General features: G+C 44.3%; 1 protein-coding gene across 6 annotated transcripts in view; it reads left to right on the plus strand.

Moving 5' to 3' along the window:
* The window catches only part of LOC137372300 (partitioning defective 3 homolog B-like), a 1025472-nt gene that overhangs the window by 922141 nt on the left and 84437 nt on the right, over positions 1–18894 (plus strand). For 2 of the 6 annotated variants that reach the window (XM_068036101.1, XM_068036100.1), the window contains one exon: positions 16459–16678. The exons of the other annotated variants lie outside the window; for them this stretch is intronic. In XM_068036101.1, the coding sequence (XP_067892202.1) occupies positions 16459–16507 (49 nt within the window). In that variant the 3' untranslated portion in view covers positions 16508–16678. Of the gene's footprint in view, positions 1–16458; positions 16679–18894 lie in introns of those variants that run through there. 6 annotated transcript variants of the gene reach the window in all.

Genomic DNA, 18894 nt, shown 5'->3' on the forward strand with positions numbered 1-18894 from the left:
GTGTGTGTGTGTGTGTGCTCAATTTTTGGCTTGGTTTATGTCTAGAGACTAATCCAGGCTAATTCATCTGCTATCCATCTGCATGTCTACTCACATCAAATAACGTCAAAACAAAGTAAATTCATGTAAAGGAAAGTGATACTTTTATATCATATCACTGTCATTCGAAAGCCAGCTCGCTCTGGAACCCACAGCTCTAGCCTTAAGCTGAAGAGCTAATGAATGGCCTAGTGGTAGCAATTTGACCCCTGAGTGCATACACATTAATTTTATGCCTCTCCAGGGTTTCTCCAAGATCTTAAGTATGTAGGAACAGGAAGACTCCGTTCAACCCCTCGAGCCTATTCTACCATCATGGCTAATCTGCATCTTAACTCCATCTATTCTCCTTGGATCTGTAACCCTTAATATCCTTACCTAACAAAAATCTATTGATCTCAGTTCTGCACTTTTCAATTGACTCCCAGACTCAAAGAGCTTTTTAGGGAAAGAGTATCCAGATTTCCACTACACTTTGTGTGAAGAAATGCGCAAACCAAAAAAAGAGTGCTTTATTGGTGGGGCCTTTAAGATAATGAGCAAAAAGAAGGAAAACCTCTCCCGTTAGCTTAAGCTCCACAGTCAATGATTTTTACTGTGTTGTACAGCTCAATGTGAGACTCGGCAAATGGGATTTTTCATCTGTTGAGGCAACTTACCCTTTCCCCATTATTTGTAACTAACAAGCATGTGATGGAGATGTTGTGCCGCTGAATGCAAATGTTCAGTAGGAGCTTTCTGGGCACGATGACTTTGAAAATGATGGGACAGCTTTAAGCATCTGAATGCAGCATTCCTGGTGAAGATGAAAAGAACAAGGCATGATGAACATCCGAAATAAAGGCCGGAATACTAAAACCATAAAGTGGCAGAGATGAACAGCAGATCCATCAGCATTCGAGCAAAGATAGTACAGGTTAACATTTTGGGTACCCTTCTTCGATAAAGAAAGACGTACATTCCTATAGCGCCTTTCATGACCTCAGACATCTCAAAGCAGATTCCAGCCAATGAAGTAATTTTTTGAAGTGTAGTCACTGTTTTAATGAATGAAATGAGGGATTCAATTTGTGCACAGTAAGCTCCCACAAGCAGCAATGTCATTATGATCAGACCATCTGTTTCTTTAGTGTTGGCCGAATGGCCTCATTCTGTGCCAAAATGACTCTATGATGTTGGTTGTAGCCACTGTTGTAATATAGGCATGTCAGAAAGTGTTCTTCAAAACTCGGTTCTAAGGAAAGGTCTTTCCCCAAAATGTTAATCTATTTTTTTTATCAGATGGCGTCGATGTTTTCAGCATTTTCAGATTTTATGTCAAATGTTCCCAGGTCAGGGGATGGTGTCAGTTAAGTGCAGCATTGCACACAAACACTTACAGCTAAAATAAAAATATAAAATGCTAGAAATACTCAGCAGGTCTGGCAGCATATGTGGAGAGAGAAGCAGAGTTAACGTTTCAGGTCAATGGCCTTTCATCAGAACTCTTCCATTTTGAAGCTGATTTTATTACCTGCACTCAAAAGCGCCTCTGAGCTCACAACCTCATTCCACAAATACTAGGAGTCACGAAGTATAAGACAGAAGCTAACAAATCCGATAAAGAAATCACGTGAAACTTATTCACCCAGAGCACGGTTAGAACTCCCACAAAATGTAATTGAGGCAAATAGCATAAATGCCTTTAAGAGGAAACTGGATAAACACATGAGGGAGCAAGGAATGGCAGATTATTTTGATAGTTGGGATGAAGTAAGATGGGAGGAGGTTTGTGCAGAGAATAAACACCAACATAGACCCGTTGGGCCAAATGGCCTGTTTCTGTGCTGTAAATTTGATGTAATTCCATGTAAACCTGTCTGTCAGTAAGTGGATTTTATGGGGCCTCCCTGCACCAGCTGCTTTCTCATCATCTGGGACTCAAGTGCATGCCAACCAGTTTGCTGTATTTGAGCAAAAGGTTCACAAGACTAATAATACATTGGAAATCTGTACAGAGTAAATTGCAGGGCCCTGAAAGAAAGAAAGTCTATATATAGACTTGGTTTTTCAGTAGATTTGTTGGGAATTTAGAATAGAGGGAATGGAAGTTAAGGCACTTGTATGTTCCTCCTGCAGAATGTGGGAGGTAAGGGTCGCCAAGAGTGTCCCTGCTGACTGCATCTGCGGGAAGTGCACCCAACTCCAGCTCCTCAAGAACCGCGTTAGGGAGCTGGAGCTGGATGAACTTCGGATCATTCGGGAGGTGGAGGGGGTTACTGAGAGGAGTTATGGGGAGGTAGTCACACCTCAGGTAAAAGAAGTAGGTAGATGGGTTACCGTCAGGGGAAGGAGAGGGAACCAGCAGGCAGTGCAGGGATCCCCTGTGGCCGTTTCCCTCAACAACAGGTATACCGTTTTGGATACTGTTGCGGGGGGCGACTTACCAGGGGTAAGCAATGGGGTACAGGTATCTGGCACAGAGTCTGTCCCTGTTGCTCAGAAGGGAAGGGGGAAGAGGAGCAGAGCAGTAGTCATTGGGGACTCCATAGTTAGGGGAACAGATAGGAGGTTCTGTGGGAACGAGAGAGACTCACGGTTGGTATGTTGCCTCCCAGGTGCCAGGGTTCGTGATGTCTCGGATCGTGTTTTTGGGATCCTTAATGGGGAGGGGGAGCAGCCCCAAGTCGTGGTCCACATAGGCACCAACGACATAGGTAGGAAGAGAGATGGGGATTTAAGACAGAAATTCAGGGAGCTAGGGTGGAAGCTTAGAGCGAGAACAAACAGAGTTGTTATCTCTGGGTTGCTGCCCGTGCCACGTGATAGCGAAGCGAGGAATAGGGAGAGAGAGGAGTTGAACACGTGGCTGCAGGGATGATGCAGGAGGGAGGGTTTTGGTTTCCTGGATAATTGGGGCTCTTTCTGGGGTAGGTGGGACCTCTACAAACAGGATGGTCTTCACCTGAACCAGAGGGGTACCAATATCCTGGGGGGGAGATTTGCTAGTGCTCTTCGGGGGGGTTTAAACTAATTCAGCAGGGGAATGGGAACCTAAATTGTAGTTCCAGTGTCCAGGATGTTGAGAGTAGTGAGGTCAGGGATAAGGTTACAAGGACGCAAGAGGGCACTGGCAAGCAAGAACTTGGTTTAAAGTGTGTCTACTTCAACGCCAGGAGCATCCGGAATAAGGTGGGTGAGCTTGCAGCATGGGTTGGTACCTGGGATCTCGATGTAGTGGCCATTTCAGAGACATGGGTAGAGCAGGGACAGGAATGGATGTTGCAGGTTCCGGGATTTAGATGTTTCAGTAAGAACAGAGACGATGGTAAAAGAGGTGGGGGTGTGGCATTGTTAATCAAGGAGAGTATTACAGCGACAGAAAGGACGTTTGAGGACTCGTCTACTGAGGTAGTATGGGGCGAGGTTAGAAACAGGAGAGGTGAGGTCACCCTGTTGGGAGTCTTTTATAGACCTCCAAATAGTTCCAGAGATGTAGAGGAAAGGATAGCGAAGATGATTCTCGACAGGGGCGAGAGTAACAGGGTAGTTGTTATGGGGGACTTTAACTTTCCAAATATCGACTGGAAATACTATAGTTCGAGTACTTTAGATGGGTCAGTTTTTGTCCAGTGTGTGCAGGAGGGTTTTCTGACACAGTATGTAGACAGGCCAACCAGGGGCGATGCCACATTGGATTTGGTACTGGGTAATGAACCCGGCCAGGTGTTAGATTTAGATGTAGGTGAGCACTTTGGTGATAGTGATCACAATTCGGTTAGGTTTACCTTAGCGATGGGCAGGGACAGGTATATACCGCAGGGCAAATTTATAGCTGGGGGAAAGGAAATTATGATGCGATTAGGCAAGATTTAGGATGCGTAGGATGGGGAAGGAAACTGCAGGGGATGGGAACAATCGAAATGTGGAGCTTATTCAAGGAGCAGCTACTGCGTGTCCTTGATAAGTATGTACCTGTGAGGCAGGGAGGAAGTTGTCGAGCGAGGGAGCCGTGGTTTACTAAAGAAGTTGAAGCGCTTGTCAAGAGGAAGAAGAAGGCTTATGTTAGGATGAGACGTGAAGGCTCAGTTAGGGCGCTTGAGAGCTACAAGCTAGCCAGGAAGGATCTAAAGGGAGAGCTAAGAAGAGCAAGGAGAGGACACGAGAAGTCATTGGCGGATAGGATCAAGGGAAACCCTAAGGCTTTCTATAGGTATATCAGGAATAAAAGAATGACTAGAGTTAGATTAGGGCCAATCAAGGATAGTAGTGGGAAGTTGTGTGTGGAATCAGAGGAGATAGGGGAAGTGTTAAATGAATATTTTGCGTCAGTATTTACAGTAGAGAAAGAAAATGTTGTCAAGGAGAATACTGAGATTCAGGCTACTAGGCTAGATGGGATTGAGGTTCACAAGGAGGAGGTGTTATCAATTTTGGAAAGTGTGAAAATAGATAAGTCCCCTGGGCCAGATGGGATTTATCCTAGGATTCTCTGGGAAGCTAGGGAGGAGATTGCAGAGCCTTTGTCCTTGATCTTTATGTCGTCATTGTCGACAGGAATAGTGCCGGAAGACTGGAGGATAGCAAATGTTGTCCCCTTGTTCAAGAAGGGGAGTAGAGACAGCCCTGGTAATTATAGACCTGTGAGCCTTACTTCAGTTGTGGGTAAAATGTTGGAAAAGGTTATAAGAGACAGGATTTATAATCATCTTGAAAAGAATAAGTTCATTAGCGATAGTCAGCACGGTTTTGTGACGGGTAGGTCATGCCTCACAAACCTTATTGAGTTTTTCGAGAAGGTGACCAAACAGGTGGATGAGGGTAAAGCAGTGGATGTGGTGTATATGGATTTCAGTAAGGCGTTTGATAAGGTTCCCCATGGTAGGCTATTGCAGAAAATACGGAAGTATGGGGTTGAAGGTGATTTCGAGCTTTGGATCAGAAATTGGCTGGCTGAAAGAAGACAGAGGGTGGTGGTTGATGGCAAATGTTCATCCTGGAGTTTAGTTACTAGTGGTGTACCGCAAGGATCTGTTTTGGGGCCACTGCTGTTTGTCATTTTTATAAATGACCTGGAAGAGGGTGTAGAAGGGTGGGTTAGTAAATTTGCGGATGACACTAAGGTCGGTGGAGTTGTGGATAGTGCCGAAGGATGTTGTAGGGTACAGAGGGACATAGATAGGCTGTAGACCTGGGCTGAGAGATGGCAAATGGAGTTTAATGCGGAAAAGTGCGAGGTGATTCACTTTGGAAGGAGTAACAGGAATGCAGAGTACTGGGCTAATGGGAAGATTCTTGGTAGTGTAGATGAACAGAGAGATCTTGGTGTCCAGGTGCATAAATCCCTGAAGGTTGCTACCCAGGTTAATAGGGCTGTTAAGAAGGCATATGGTATGTTAGCTTTTATTAGTAGGGGGATCGAGTTTCGGAGCCATGAGGTCATGCTGCAGCTGTACAAAACTCTGGTGTGACCGCACTTGGAGTATTGCGTGCAGTTCTGGTCACCGCATTATAGGAAGGATGTGGAAGCTATGGAAAGGGTGCAGAGGAGATTTACTAGGATGTTGCCTGGTATGGAGGGAAGGTCTTACGGGGAAAGGCTGAGGGACTTGAGGTTGTTTTCGTTGGAGAGAAGGAGGAGGAGAGGTGACTTAATAGAGACATATAAGATAATCAGAGGGTTAGATAGGGTGGATAGTGAGAGTCTTTTTCCTCGGATGGTGATGGCAAACACGAGGGGACATAGCTTTAAGTTGAGGGGTGATAGATATAGGACAGATGTCAGAGGTAGTTTCTTTACTCAGAGAGTAGTAGGGGCGTGGAACGCCCTGCCTGCAACAGTAGTAGACTCGCCAACTTTAAGGGCATTTAAGTGGTCATTGGATAGACATATGGATGAAAATGGAATAGTGTAGGTCAGATGGTTTCACAGGTCGGCGCAACATGGAGGGCCGAAGGGCCTGTACTGCGCTGTAATGTTCTAATTCTAATTCTAATAGTGTCTGCCATGACTTCAGGATATCCCAAAGTGCTTTACAGCCAATTATGTACTTTTTAAGTGTAGTCACTGTTGTTCTGTAGGGAAATACAGCAGCCAATTTGTGCATAACAAGCTCCCACAAACAGCAGTGTGATAGAAAATCTGTCTTTAGTGCTGTTGGTTGAAGGATAAATATTGTCCAGCGTACTGCGGAGAACTCACCTGCTCTTCTTTGAAGTAGTGCTGTGGGATGTTTTACGATCACCTGCGAGGGCAGACGGGGCCTCAGTTTAACATCTCATTTGAAAGACAATTCGTCTGACAGTGCAGCATTCCCTTAGTATATCAATGGAACGTCAGCCTAGATTTTGTGCTCAAGTCTCTGGAGTGGAACTTGAGTCCACAACCTTCCGACTGAAGAGAGGTGAAAGCGTTACCCACTGAGCCACAGCTGATACCTAACATGCCTTGCTAACTCACTGATTATGAAATGGCACTTGCAGAAATTGGAAGTTTACCAAAAACGCAAAATATCAGTTTCTAAAATCCATAATTTGTTTTGACCTAACATTCAGCATTCCTTTCTCGTGTAGTAATGAGCATTAACACCTTTTGGAAACTCACAATAGTTTTCACAAGTGCTCAGCTCGAGCTTTACCAGTTGTTATTCTTTGGGTGGGAGTGAAGGAATGAGGGACCCTAGAAAATTATGCTCACTTACATATTCCTGTCACATGTTCAAAGAATATATGTTCAGTGGTTATTTATTTATTGTAGGTGTGAATAGAGGGCCTATTCAGATTTAAAACCAGGAAGTGTGTTGTGCCAAGCATTGCTAGATTCTGAGAGCCCTCTGACCATTCATGTTGTTCTGCGTGGTGTCAGGAAGGGAGAAATGAACCTTGACCAATTTATAGTTACCGCCGGGTGTCTGGGATATCTCATTTTTTTTCTCCCTTTGTCTGTGATTAGAATGTGTTCTTAAAATAGATGTTTACATTTCTGGCACACACATTACCCACATGCCACTTAGATCCTGAAGCCCAGGTAAAAGGATTAACTGGCTGTTCACCTCAGTGCTGCTTGTGGGGCATTTTCTGTGCATATGCACTCATACCTAACAACAGTGACTGTACCTCAAAATGATTCATTGTGTGTGAAACACTGGGACTTTGGGTTCTGAGAGCAATGATGAGGTGTGATATGAGTGCCAGCTCCTTTCTTTCTTTGAACTGGCACAGGCTGAAAGGGCCTTCGCTGTGGACTGGCATTAATTGTTTCAGTATATTCCACTGGGTGTAGGTTTGTCAACTCTCCAGCATTGCCCTGGATTCTGCAGGAATTGGAAACTAATCTCCAGGACACCTCTGCGAGCAAAGATCCAGCAGAAAAACCATAAGGAAAAATTATTTTTTAATTTTCTTTGAACACTTTTGTTTACTAGTTATAAAAAATACTGGGCGTGGTGGCAAAAGGTGAAGAACCATCTAATCGCGTAATGAAGAATCTATTCACTTTCCAATTGGTGTAGGAAGGTGGTGCACTACGAGGCTGGACATGTCGGGCGACAAATGATGGGAGTGTGGGGGCAGGGCAGTGAGAGGTAGGAGGTAATATGATGAACCCTCCAGGAATCTGTCCAACCAGAGTTGGCAACCCTATCTGGGGGAAGGGATGAGAGAGAAGGGAAGTACATGCCGACTAAATTCTTATTATAATCCAAGTGCTACGCATGGAGCTGGGCCACTTGTACATAGGAATTACAAGTGAATTTAATTTTTTTTTCTTTTTCACAGAGGGGCCATTCAGACAGATTTGACATCCCCATTAGTAGGGTTTTGTGTAGAGGATGAAGAGGCTGGTCAGATTGAACCCTGTATGAAGTGCAGCATCGTTTTTGGAATATGTATAAATATACATTGCACTACATTGCATCTGTGTTAAAAGAAAGCTTTATAATTCTATAGACCCTTCACAACCTCAGGATGTTCCAAAGTGCTTTACAGACAATGAAGTTATTTTGAAGTGTAATCACTGTCATATTGCAGGAAACACAACTGCTAGTTTGCGCACCACAAGTTCCCACAAGCACCAGTGAGGTAATTTTTTTTTTTAGTAAGAGGATAAGTATTGACCAGGACACCGGAGAGAGCTCCCTGATCTTCATTGAAATAGTACCATGGGATCTTTACGTTCACCTTAGAGACCAGGCAGGGCCTCAGTTTAACATCTCATCCGAAAGATGGCATCTCCGACAGTGCAACACACTCTCAGCACTGTCCTGGAACATCAGCCTAGATTTTTGTGCTTAAGCCTCTAGAATGGGACTTGAACCCACAATAATTCGAATCCTAGGCAAGAGTGCTACCAACTGAGTCAGAGCTGGCAACTACTGGAATGGCTGGAAGGAATGTGTCATCCTGGTCTTGCAAGGGATATGACTTAACATGTGTATAGTTAAGTTAGCACAATCATTGATGCAACCCCAGGTTAGTGACTGCAATTCTCCAGCTGCTGTCCACCGCTGCGCACATTAGCTTCTTTAGCTGAGATGCTCTCATGATATCATCAGGACTTGCATTTACGTAAATAAAAAAACAGACCAGGTCCCACCGCAGAAGCCTGAGTTAATCTAGACTGGCACTGCCAGTGCTGAGGGAGTACTGCACTGTCGGAGGTGGCATCTTTCAGATAAAATGTTAAACCAAGGCTCCACCTACCCCCTTGGGTGGATGTATATGATCCAATGCCACTATTTTGAAGAAGAGCAGGGGCGTTCTCCCTGGTGTCTTGGCCAATTCTCAGACGGATGCTGCTTTTAGGTTATGTGCCACAAGTGGATAGATTCCTGTGCAGTGCACTACTTCGCACTTGGACAGGGTTGCTGTTTGGCAGAGTGACAGTCTTTTCTTAAATTGTTCATTGTCTTAATTCTTTACAATGGTTTCATTGTTTAAAAAGTGCTGATGGTGAAGAGTAGCACAATTCAAAGTTTCAGGAAGGAGAAGATATCTGGAAGCGATTACTCGGCAGTAATCTTGAGCAGCGATTCCCTGATGCCATAGATCATTAGAGCGAAGCCCAAATGGTTTGCAATGCGAAGGATTATATTGCCTTCACATTGCTCCATCACATCCATTTTATCTTTGGCAATGTGCAGTGTCAAATTGGTGGTAGTTCCCCTCTCATTTTCTTTTTGTCTCCAGCAGTAGGTATTCCACAGCAGCTGCCTTTATGCTGTAGGTATCTGGCATGTTATCAAGTTCACCATCTGAGGGGTTAACAAGTATCGTGCGATGTTATAGCGCGATCACCTGAGCCGATTTCTTGGGAGGTAATAGCATCAGTTATTCATTAATTCTGTCCAGTTTGTTTAGTCATGCAGCTACAATGGTGTGGGTTTAGTTTCCACCGTCAGCCGGTTTGAATGGAGTTCTTTTGATTCATTCATAGGATGTGGCTGTCGCTGACAAGGCCAGCATTTATTGTCCATCCCTAATTGCCCTTGAGAAGGTGGTAGTGAGCCACCTCCTTGAACCACTGCAGTCCATGTGGTGAAGGTACACCCAAAATGCTGTTAGGGAGGGGGTTCCAGGATTTTGTCCCAGCGACAATGAAAAAAAAGTTATACATTTTCAAGTCAGAACGGTGTGTAACTTGGAGGAAAACTGGCAGGTGCTGATGTTCCCTTGCATCTGCAGTCCTTGTTCTGCTAGGCAGTGGAGTTCGCAGGTTTGGAAGGTTCTGTTGAAGGAGCCTTGGTGAGTTGCTGCAGTGCATCTTGTAGATGGTACACACTACTGCCACTGTGAGCCAGTGATGGAGGGACTGAATGTTCAAGGTGATGGATTGGAAGCCGATCAAGTGGGCTGCTTTGACTTGAATTATGTCGAGCTTCTTGAGTGCTGTTGATGCTGCACATCCAATCAAGTGGAGAGTATTCCATCACACTCCTGACTTGTGCCTTGTAGATGGTGGCAAGGCTTTGGGGAGTCAGGAGATGAGTTATTTGCTGCAGAATACCAAGCAACTGCCCTGTTCATGTTACCCACAGTATTTTATGTGGCTGATCCAGTTAAGTTTCTGGTCGATGGTAACCCTCCAGGGGGATTCAGCAATAGAAATGCTATTGAATGTCAAGGAGAGATGGTTAGATTCTCTTGTTAATAAAACAAGATTCTCTTGTTATTGGAGATGGCCATTGCCTTACACTTGTGTGGCATGAATGTTACTTGTCACTTATCAGCCCAAGCCTGAATGTTGTCCAGGCCCTACTGCATGTGAGAACGGACTGCTTCAGTATCTGAGGAGTTGCAAATGGAACATTTTGCAATCATCAGCAAACATCCCACATTCGAACTTATGATGGAGGAACGGTCCTTGATGAAGCAGCTGAAGATGGTTGGGCCTAGGACTTCTCCCTGAGGAACTCCTGCAGCGATGTCCTGGGCTGAGATGATTGGCCTCCACCACCACGACTGTCTTCTTTTATGCTAGGTATAACTCCAGCTACTGGAGAGATTTTTTCCTGATTCCCATTGACCTTAATGTTACTCGAGCTCCTTGAAGCCACACTTGGTCAAGTGATGCCTTGATGTCAAGTGTAATCGCTCTCACCTCACCTCTCGATTCAGCTGTTTTGTCCACTTTTGGACCACAGCTGTAATGAGGTCTGGAGCCAAGTAGGCCAGGTGGAACCCAAACTGAGCATTGGTAAGCCGGTTATTCATGAGTAAATGCCCCTTGATAGCACTGTTGACAACATTTTCCATCATTTTTTCTAATTCTTTCATGGGATGTATTGCCCATCCCTAATTGCCCTTCGGAGGGTGATGGTGAGTTGATTTCCTGAACCGAATCAGTCCTTGTGGTCTAGGTACACCCACAGTGCTGTTAGGAAGGGAGTTCCAGGATTTTGACTCAGCAACAGTGAAGGAAAAGCGATATAATTCCAAGTCAGGATGGTGTTTGGCTTCGACGAGAACTTGCAGGTGGTGGTGTTCCCATGCATTTGCTGCCCTTGGCCTTCTAGATGGTAGAGGGCGCAGGTTTGGAAGGTGCTGTTGAAGAAGCCTTGGTGAGTTTCTGCAGTGCAACTTGTAGATGGTACACACTGCTGCCACTGTGCGTCAGTGGTGAAGGGAGTGAATGTTTAAGATGGTGGATCAGGTGCCAATCAAGCGGGCTGCTTTGTACTGGATGTTATCGAGCTTCTTGAGTGTTGTTGGAGCTGCACCCATCCAGGCGAGTGGAAAGTATCCCATCACACTCCTGACTTGTGCTTTTTAGATGCCTGTGAGGCAGGCATTGGGGCGATTGGGGTTCCGAAGAAGGGTCACTGACCCAAAACGTTAACTCTGCTTCTCTTTCCACAGATGCTGCCAGACCTGCTGAGTGGTTCCAGCATTTCTTGTTTTTATTTCAGATTTCCAGCATCCGCAGTATTTTGCTTTTATATTGGGGAGATAGGAGTTGAGTTACTCGCCGCAGAATTCCTAGCCTCTGTCCTGCTCTTGTAGCTGGGCAAGTTAAGTATCTGGTCAATAGTAACCCCCAGGATGTTGATAGTGGGGGATTCAGCGATGGTAATGCCATTAAACGTCAAGGACAGATGGTTAGATTCTCTCTTGTTTGAGATGGTCATTGCCTGGCACTTGTGTGCACAAATGTTACTTGCCACTTATCTGACAAGCCTCGATGTTGTCCAGGTCTTGCTGCATCTGGACACAGAGTGCTTCAGTATCTGATGAGTCGTGAAAGATGCTGAGCATTGTGCAATCATCAGCGAGCATCCGCACTTCTGACGTTATGGTGGAGGCAAGGGCATTGATGAAGCAGCTGAAGATGGTTGGGCCTAGGACATTACCCTGAGGAACTCCTGCAGTAATGTCCTGGGACTGAGATGATTGACTTCCAACAACCACAACCATCTCCTTTGTTCTTAGTATGACTGCAACCAATGAAGCAATTTCCCCTTGATTCCCATCGACTCCAGTTTTGCTAGGGCTCCTTGATGCCATACTCTGTCAGATGCTGCCGTGATGTCAATCACAGTCACTCTCATCTCACCTCTGGAGTTCAGTTCTGATGCCTATGTTTGAACCAAGGCTGTAATGAGGTCAGGAGCTGAGTGGCCCTGGCGGAACCCAAACTGACCATCAGTGAGCAGGTTATTGCTGAGCAAGTACTGCTTGATAGCACTGTCGACAACCCCTTCCATCACTTTGCTGTTGATCAAGAATAGACTTCTAGGGCGGTAGTTGGCAGGATTGGATTTGTTCTGCTTATAGTGGACAGGACATACCTGATTGCTGGGTAGATGCCAGAGTTATGGCTGTACTGGAACTGCTCGGCTGATGATTGAGAGTAGACTGATGGAGTGGTAATTGGCTGGATTGGGTTTGTATGAAAAAAACCTGGTTGTGAACATCTTGCTTGATCCCTAAATACTTAGCAGGTGGGTACCAATTAAGTACTGTTCAGATTGACCACTGATTTTATTTCTTATTTCTTTGTAGAATCTGCTGACTCATTCAGGCAACTGTCCCATAGGTGCTTAAAACCCCCAAGGTGCTTGCCAAATGGTCTTAGATCAGCCATGGTCTTATTAGGAACAAGATTTCAGCTCCTTGAGCCTGTCCCGCCATTCAGTTGGATCTTGGATGATCAGTAGCTTAACTCTTTTTACTGACTTTGGTTCCTTATCCCCCGGTAGAGTGTCCAACCACCTTCCTAACGTCATGACCATCGCTGAATCCCACACCATCGACATCCTCGGGATGACCATTGACCAGTATCTTACCTGGATCAGCCACGTAAATACTTTGGCTACAAAAACAGGTCAGAGGCTGAATATTCTGAGGCAAGTGACTTGCTTCATGACTCCCCAAAGCCTTTGCACCATCTATAAGGCACAATTCAGGAGTCTGATGGAATACTCTCTACTTGCCAAAGTGACTGCAGCTTCAACAACATCCAGAAGCTTGACACCATCTAGGAAAAAGCAGCCTTCTTGATTGGCACCCCATTTACCATCTCAAGTATTCACTTGCTCCACCACAGGTGCGATGTCCCTCCACAACCAGTACGTCCCTGACAGTCACCATTCAGGCCTACACAAGAGCGGACACTTGGGTGAGGCACTAGAACTGTCCTGCTGCCCCAATAGCACTACTCCAGCATGAATTTCTGCCTTCAGGAGTAGTGGGAGAATTGAAATAAACATGGATAAGTAATAATTCAAACAGGTCTACGGAAGTTTACTTCCCTAAGGTATCAGCTGTGGTTCAGTGGTAGCACTCTTACCTCTGAGTCAGGAAGGTTGGGGGTTCACAGAAGATCACATAAAATAGGCTGTCACTCAAGTGCAGTACTGAGGGAGTGCTGCATTGTCAGAGTTAACAACTTTCTGATCAGATGTTAAACCAAAGTGTTCCGAAGAAGGGTCACTGACCTGAAACGTTAACTCTGCTTCTCTTTCCACAGATGCTGCCAGACCTGCTGAGTGGTTCCAGCATTTCTTGTTTTTATTAAACCAAAGCCTCGTCTGCCCCTTCAGATGAGTGTAAAAGATCCCATCACTATTTCAAAGAAGAATAAGGCAGTTCACCCCAGTGTCCTGAATAGTTGTCATTCAGCCAACATCACTCAAACAGAATAATTTGTTATTATCACATTGTTGTTTTTGGGACCTCTCTGTGTGCAAATTGGCTGCCGTGCTACTACGTTGTACCAGTAACGGTGCTTCAAAAGTATTTATAATTAGCTGAAAAGTAGTTTCGAACATCCTGAGGTCATGAAAGGCACAATATAAATGCAAGTCTTTTTCTCTGAATGGACTGCAACCCATTGCCAAATTGTGCTAAGAATAGGCAATTTTCTGTGCTCTGCGCTAGCAGCTGTGAGGAACTATATTAAGGCTAGCAAAAATAATCTCACATAGAACCTTTGTGGTCAATAGAGGTGGAAGAAATTTTTATCCCATCTTTCAGAGCCAGTTTCAAATCAGTTCCAAGGCTGGTAGAAAATTGTCCTAGCCCACTATGCCACTCACTACCTCCAGCGGGTGTGAAATTGGGGGCGTCGGTGAAGAGGGTGTAAGATTGGAGCATCAGTGAAGTGGGTATGAGATTGGGCGCTTCAGTGGTGAGGCTGAGATTGGGCATCAGTGAAGAGGGTGGGAGATAGGGGTGTTGGTGAAGAGGGTCGGACATTGGGTTGTCGGTGAAGAGGGTGGGAGATTGGGGTGTCGGTGAAGAGGGTGGGAGATTGGGGTGTCGGTGAAGAGGGTGGGAGATTGGGGTGTCGGTGAAGAGGGTGGGAGATTGGGGTGTCGGTGAAGAGGGTGGGAGATTGGGGTGTCGGTGAAGAGGGTGGGAGATTGGGGTGTCGGTGAAGAGGGTGGGAGATTGGGGTGTCGGTGAAGAGGGTGGGAAATTGGGGTGTCGGTGAAGAGGGTGGGAGATTGGGGTATCGGTGAAGAGGGTGGGAAATTGGGGTGTCGGTGGAGAGGGTGGGAGATTGGGGCATCGGTGAAGAGGATGTGAGATTGAGGTGGTGGTGAAGTGGGTGGGAGATTGGGGCATCACTGCAGTGTGTGGGAGATTGGGGCATTGGTGAAGAGGATGTGAGATTGAGGTGTCGGTGATGTGGGTGTGAGATTGGGACGTCGGTGAAATGGGTGTGGGAATGGGAGCGTCCACACACTTGAGACTTCTTTTTTTAAAATGCCTTATAAGGTAATAAAATGCGTTGTTATTCTCTATGTGACATCAAGCCAAATAGAGCAAGACAGCCTCCTTCAAGGATTCAGCCAAAAAGTTGAATTACATTGTGATTTTTGGGCTCTACAGAGAATATTTTGGCCAGTAGTGACACAGGAATAACAAATTTGTCAGCCATGGCTTAGTGGGTAGCACTCTCATCTGACTCAGAAGGCTGTGGATTCAAGTCCCACTCCAGAGAATCGATCATAAAATGTAATAAAAACAAAAAGTGCTGGAAAATACTCAGCAGATCTGGCAGCATCTGTGGAGAAAGAAGCAGAGTTAACATTTCAGGTCAGTCAGATGATGAAAGGTCACTGACCTGAAACGTTAACTCTGTTTCTCTCTCCACAGATGCTGCCAGACCTACTGAGTATTTTCCAGCACTTTTTGTTTTTATTTCAGATTTCCAGCATCTGCAGTATTTTGCTTTTGTTTTAGATCATAAAATGTAGGCTGACTTTCCATTTCAATACTGTGGGAGTGCTGCACTGTTGGAGGTGGCGTCTTTCAGGTGAAATGTTAAACCGAGGCTCTGTCTGCCCTCTCGGGTGGGTGTAAAAGATCCCATGGCATTCTTTCAAAGAAGACTGGGGAATTCTCTCCACTGGCCTAGTCAATGTTTATCCCTCAACCATTATCACTAGAAAAAGAAGCAAATTTTCTGCTCATTATCACATTGCCGTTTGTGGGATCTTGTTTTGCTCAAATTGGCTGCTGCATTTCCATTACAATAGTGACTGCAATTCAAAAAGTCTTTTTTTACATTTTTTACAATCATTTTTTTTTGCATTTATTTCATTTCATCTTAGTTTGTTCAGTTTGCTTACCCACTGTTTTTTTTTCAGGTTTGCACTTGCTGCTGTTCAATATTCAGTGTATTTACACCTAATCTGTACTAATGCTTTGTCTTTCAACACACCATTAACATATTGTTTGCCTTTGCTCCATGATCTTTTGGTCAGCTATGTGGCTTGGTCCAATCTAGACCTCCTTTGTTATCTCTTGCCCCACCCCCACCTCACTTGCTTATAACCTGTGACTTTTCTAATATTTGTCAGTTCCGATGAAGGGTCATTGACCCGAAACGTTAACTCTGCTTCTCTTTCCACAGATGCTGCCAGACCTGCTGAGTGGTTCCAGCATTTCTTGTTTTTATTTCAGATTTCCAGCATCTGCAGTATTTTGCTTTTATTTATCAAAAAGTACTTAATTGGCTGTAAAGCACTTTCTGGGTCCTGAGGTCATGATATGCACTGTATAAATACAAGTCTTTCTTTTCAACGAATACACCCAGCTTTGCTTGCCCACTTAAGGTATCAATGTGATCCGTCACAAATGAATATAGTGGATGCGTATGGAATGTAAACTTAAACCAAGCACTTAGCTGCATGGGATTTTTGTTGCAACATTCCTGTGCTGTTTAACCTGCTGGCTATTTTTAAGGCTGAACTTCAAATCCCAGCTCTAAATAATCTACTTGTGCATCTCAAGATAATTGATATTCGGCCGACCAATGCCCAGTTCCCTAAGACCGAGAAATTTAGTTGAGCTAAAATACTGCAAGCTTCATTTGCAAGCCAAACCAAACCAAAAAAAAAATCTGAACATACATTTGAGGAGTTTGGGGAAAAAAAGCAGTGAGCAACAGCAGTAATCAAGACTGTGAAACTAATTTGAACCCTTGACTTCTAGGCATATAACTGATTTCGCCATGGTAATATGGTACAGTGAAGACAATTGACCACAGAACAATGGTTGGACCAATTTGGAAGTGGAAACAGAGCTGGCCCATTGCATTGACAAGCGTGGTGTTCTTTGGGAGTGGCGGGTCTACAGTCCGCACAAGTTAAAACATCCACATTTAAAGCAGGCAGTAACATTTTCATTACACGTACATTAAAGACAATTTCAAAAATCAGCTATGCTTCTTCACTTGTGATATTTTATGAGCGACATATACTGATGCATGTTTTAAAAAATATATTTATGTTGAACAAAGATGATGCTTTGTGCACAGTAATCCAACAGTCTAAATTTATGTCCTGAGTGTTTGGTTTGTATCAGTGGTTGTCCTGCTCAAATGGTTTGTATTGTTCGAACAGTTGACCTGCTCTGAGCTCCTCCAGTTGACTGACGACTACAGCCAGGGATGTCCTGTGGAGCTTGGTATCCTTAGTCAGGTCTAGGGTCTGGCAGTAAAGAAGCTTGTTTGGGACCTCAGTGTAAAGTCCTATTCATAGGACACGACAGTGCTGCACTCCCTTGGTACTGCACTGGAGTGTCAGCCTGGATTATGCACGCAAGTCTCTGGAGTGGATCTTGAACCTACAGCCTCTACCTGTGAGCCATGGCTGACACCTCCATTGGTATGGATAGCCAAAGGACCATATGTGGCTGCCAGGGAGTTATTTGATTTAATGGTCTGTTTTACCTGAAAGGGGAATGTTTGAATTTTAAAATACAGCTTTTTTTTTATAGTAAATCTGCCACGGCAGCCTTGCTGTAGATTACTCCATTTGTAGAAATGTGATCTTTCATTTTGATTAATCTTTCTCCACATGATCGTTTAAAAGAGAGGGCAGTGCAAATCAATGGTTTATCTAATGGCACATAGTACAGCAAGGCCCCCAGTGGCCTTATCCCTGCCTTGTAGACAAAGTTAGAGTATATAACAGAGAAATGCTAATTTCCTGTAAACATTTGCATTCGATAAAGACAAGGCCACGGTTTGAGATGGAGGAAGAGGAGAAAAGGAGTGACTTGATGGTCTTTTCATACTTGATTACATTTTGTAAGTTCATCAATAATTAAGTGGAATGATATTTTTTAATAAGAATTGCAATGCCAAGATTTGAAATTTCTAATGCCCTTGTCCCTTATGGTGATCACATTTAGATTGCACTGTGCATTTCTTAGGATTACACAGTCTGGTGCATCTGGCATCAGCTGTGTTTTGCCCATCCCATTATCCAGTATGCAGTTAAGTGGGTTTAAATGGGTTAGATAGCCTTCACATTATGTGTAAATGGATTATACATTCAAATGAGCATCACAAGGGTCACTGCACCGTCAAAGTTGCAACTCTTTGTATAATCAATATGCATGACATGATATGCCATCTTAATCTATATTTGAGACTGTATGTGCAGTTCTTCAGTCCTCCCCCAGACATGATAGAAAATAATCCATTTATTTTTTTAAATCCTTCTCTTTCACAATTCTAGTCTATAACAGGGTTCTAAACAAGCTCTTCAATCACAGTGCGGTGGCACAGTGCGTCAGAGCTTCAATATGCTGTATTTGTATGTTAGCTCTTACAGGTTCATTCACTCCTACCTGCTGTATAAGTACCTTCTCTTACCCAGGCCATTATGGGGGAAAGTGAAGGAAAGAGCAGCCACACTCTGGCCATGTCTGCACAAGTCCTGGTAGCCCCTTCTTTCCTGTAGCGCTCTCATCTCTGAGTCAGAAGGTTTGGGTTCAATTCCCACTCCAGAAACTTGGAGCGCATAAACTAGGCCTCTGCAGTACTGAGAGAGTGTTGCACTGTCGGAGATGCCATCTTTCGGATGAGACATTAAAACAAGGCCCAATCTGCCCCCTCAGATGGACATCCTGACCAATATTTGAACCCTCAATCAACACCTAAGAACCGATTTTCTGATCATTATTACATCACCGCCATTTGTGGGACTTTATGTGCAAATTGTCTGTGGCGTTTCATACATTACAACAACAATTGCACTTGAAACGTACTTCATTGTCTGTAAATCCCTTTCGGATAGCCTGTGGTCATCAAAGGTGCTGTGTAAATGCAAATCTTTCTTTTTTACTGTTGTTCTGCTTTTTGAGCAGAAAATAATTTCCCCAAGAAGGGTGGGGAATAATTTAAAAGCGGAAAATGAAGTAACTATAAGAACTTCAGTACAACTTTACTGGGTTCTGTTCGTATTACCATGAATCTAACTCCATAAAACCACCATGTTAAATTGTGAACAGAAATCTTTTACAATATATGCCTTCAATAATCCCAACCCACAGAGCATTCTAAAGTCACCATAGAATTATACAGAATTTACAGCACAGAAACAGGCCATTCAGCCCCACTGGTCTATGCTGGTGTTTATG

The sequence above is a fragment of the Heterodontus francisci genome, chromosome 7, assembly GCF_036365525.1.
Source record: "Heterodontus francisci isolate sHetFra1 chromosome 7, sHetFra1.hap1, whole genome shotgun sequence".
Lineage (NCBI taxonomy): Eukaryota > Metazoa > Chordata > Chondrichthyes > Heterodontiformes > Heterodontidae > Heterodontus > Heterodontus francisci.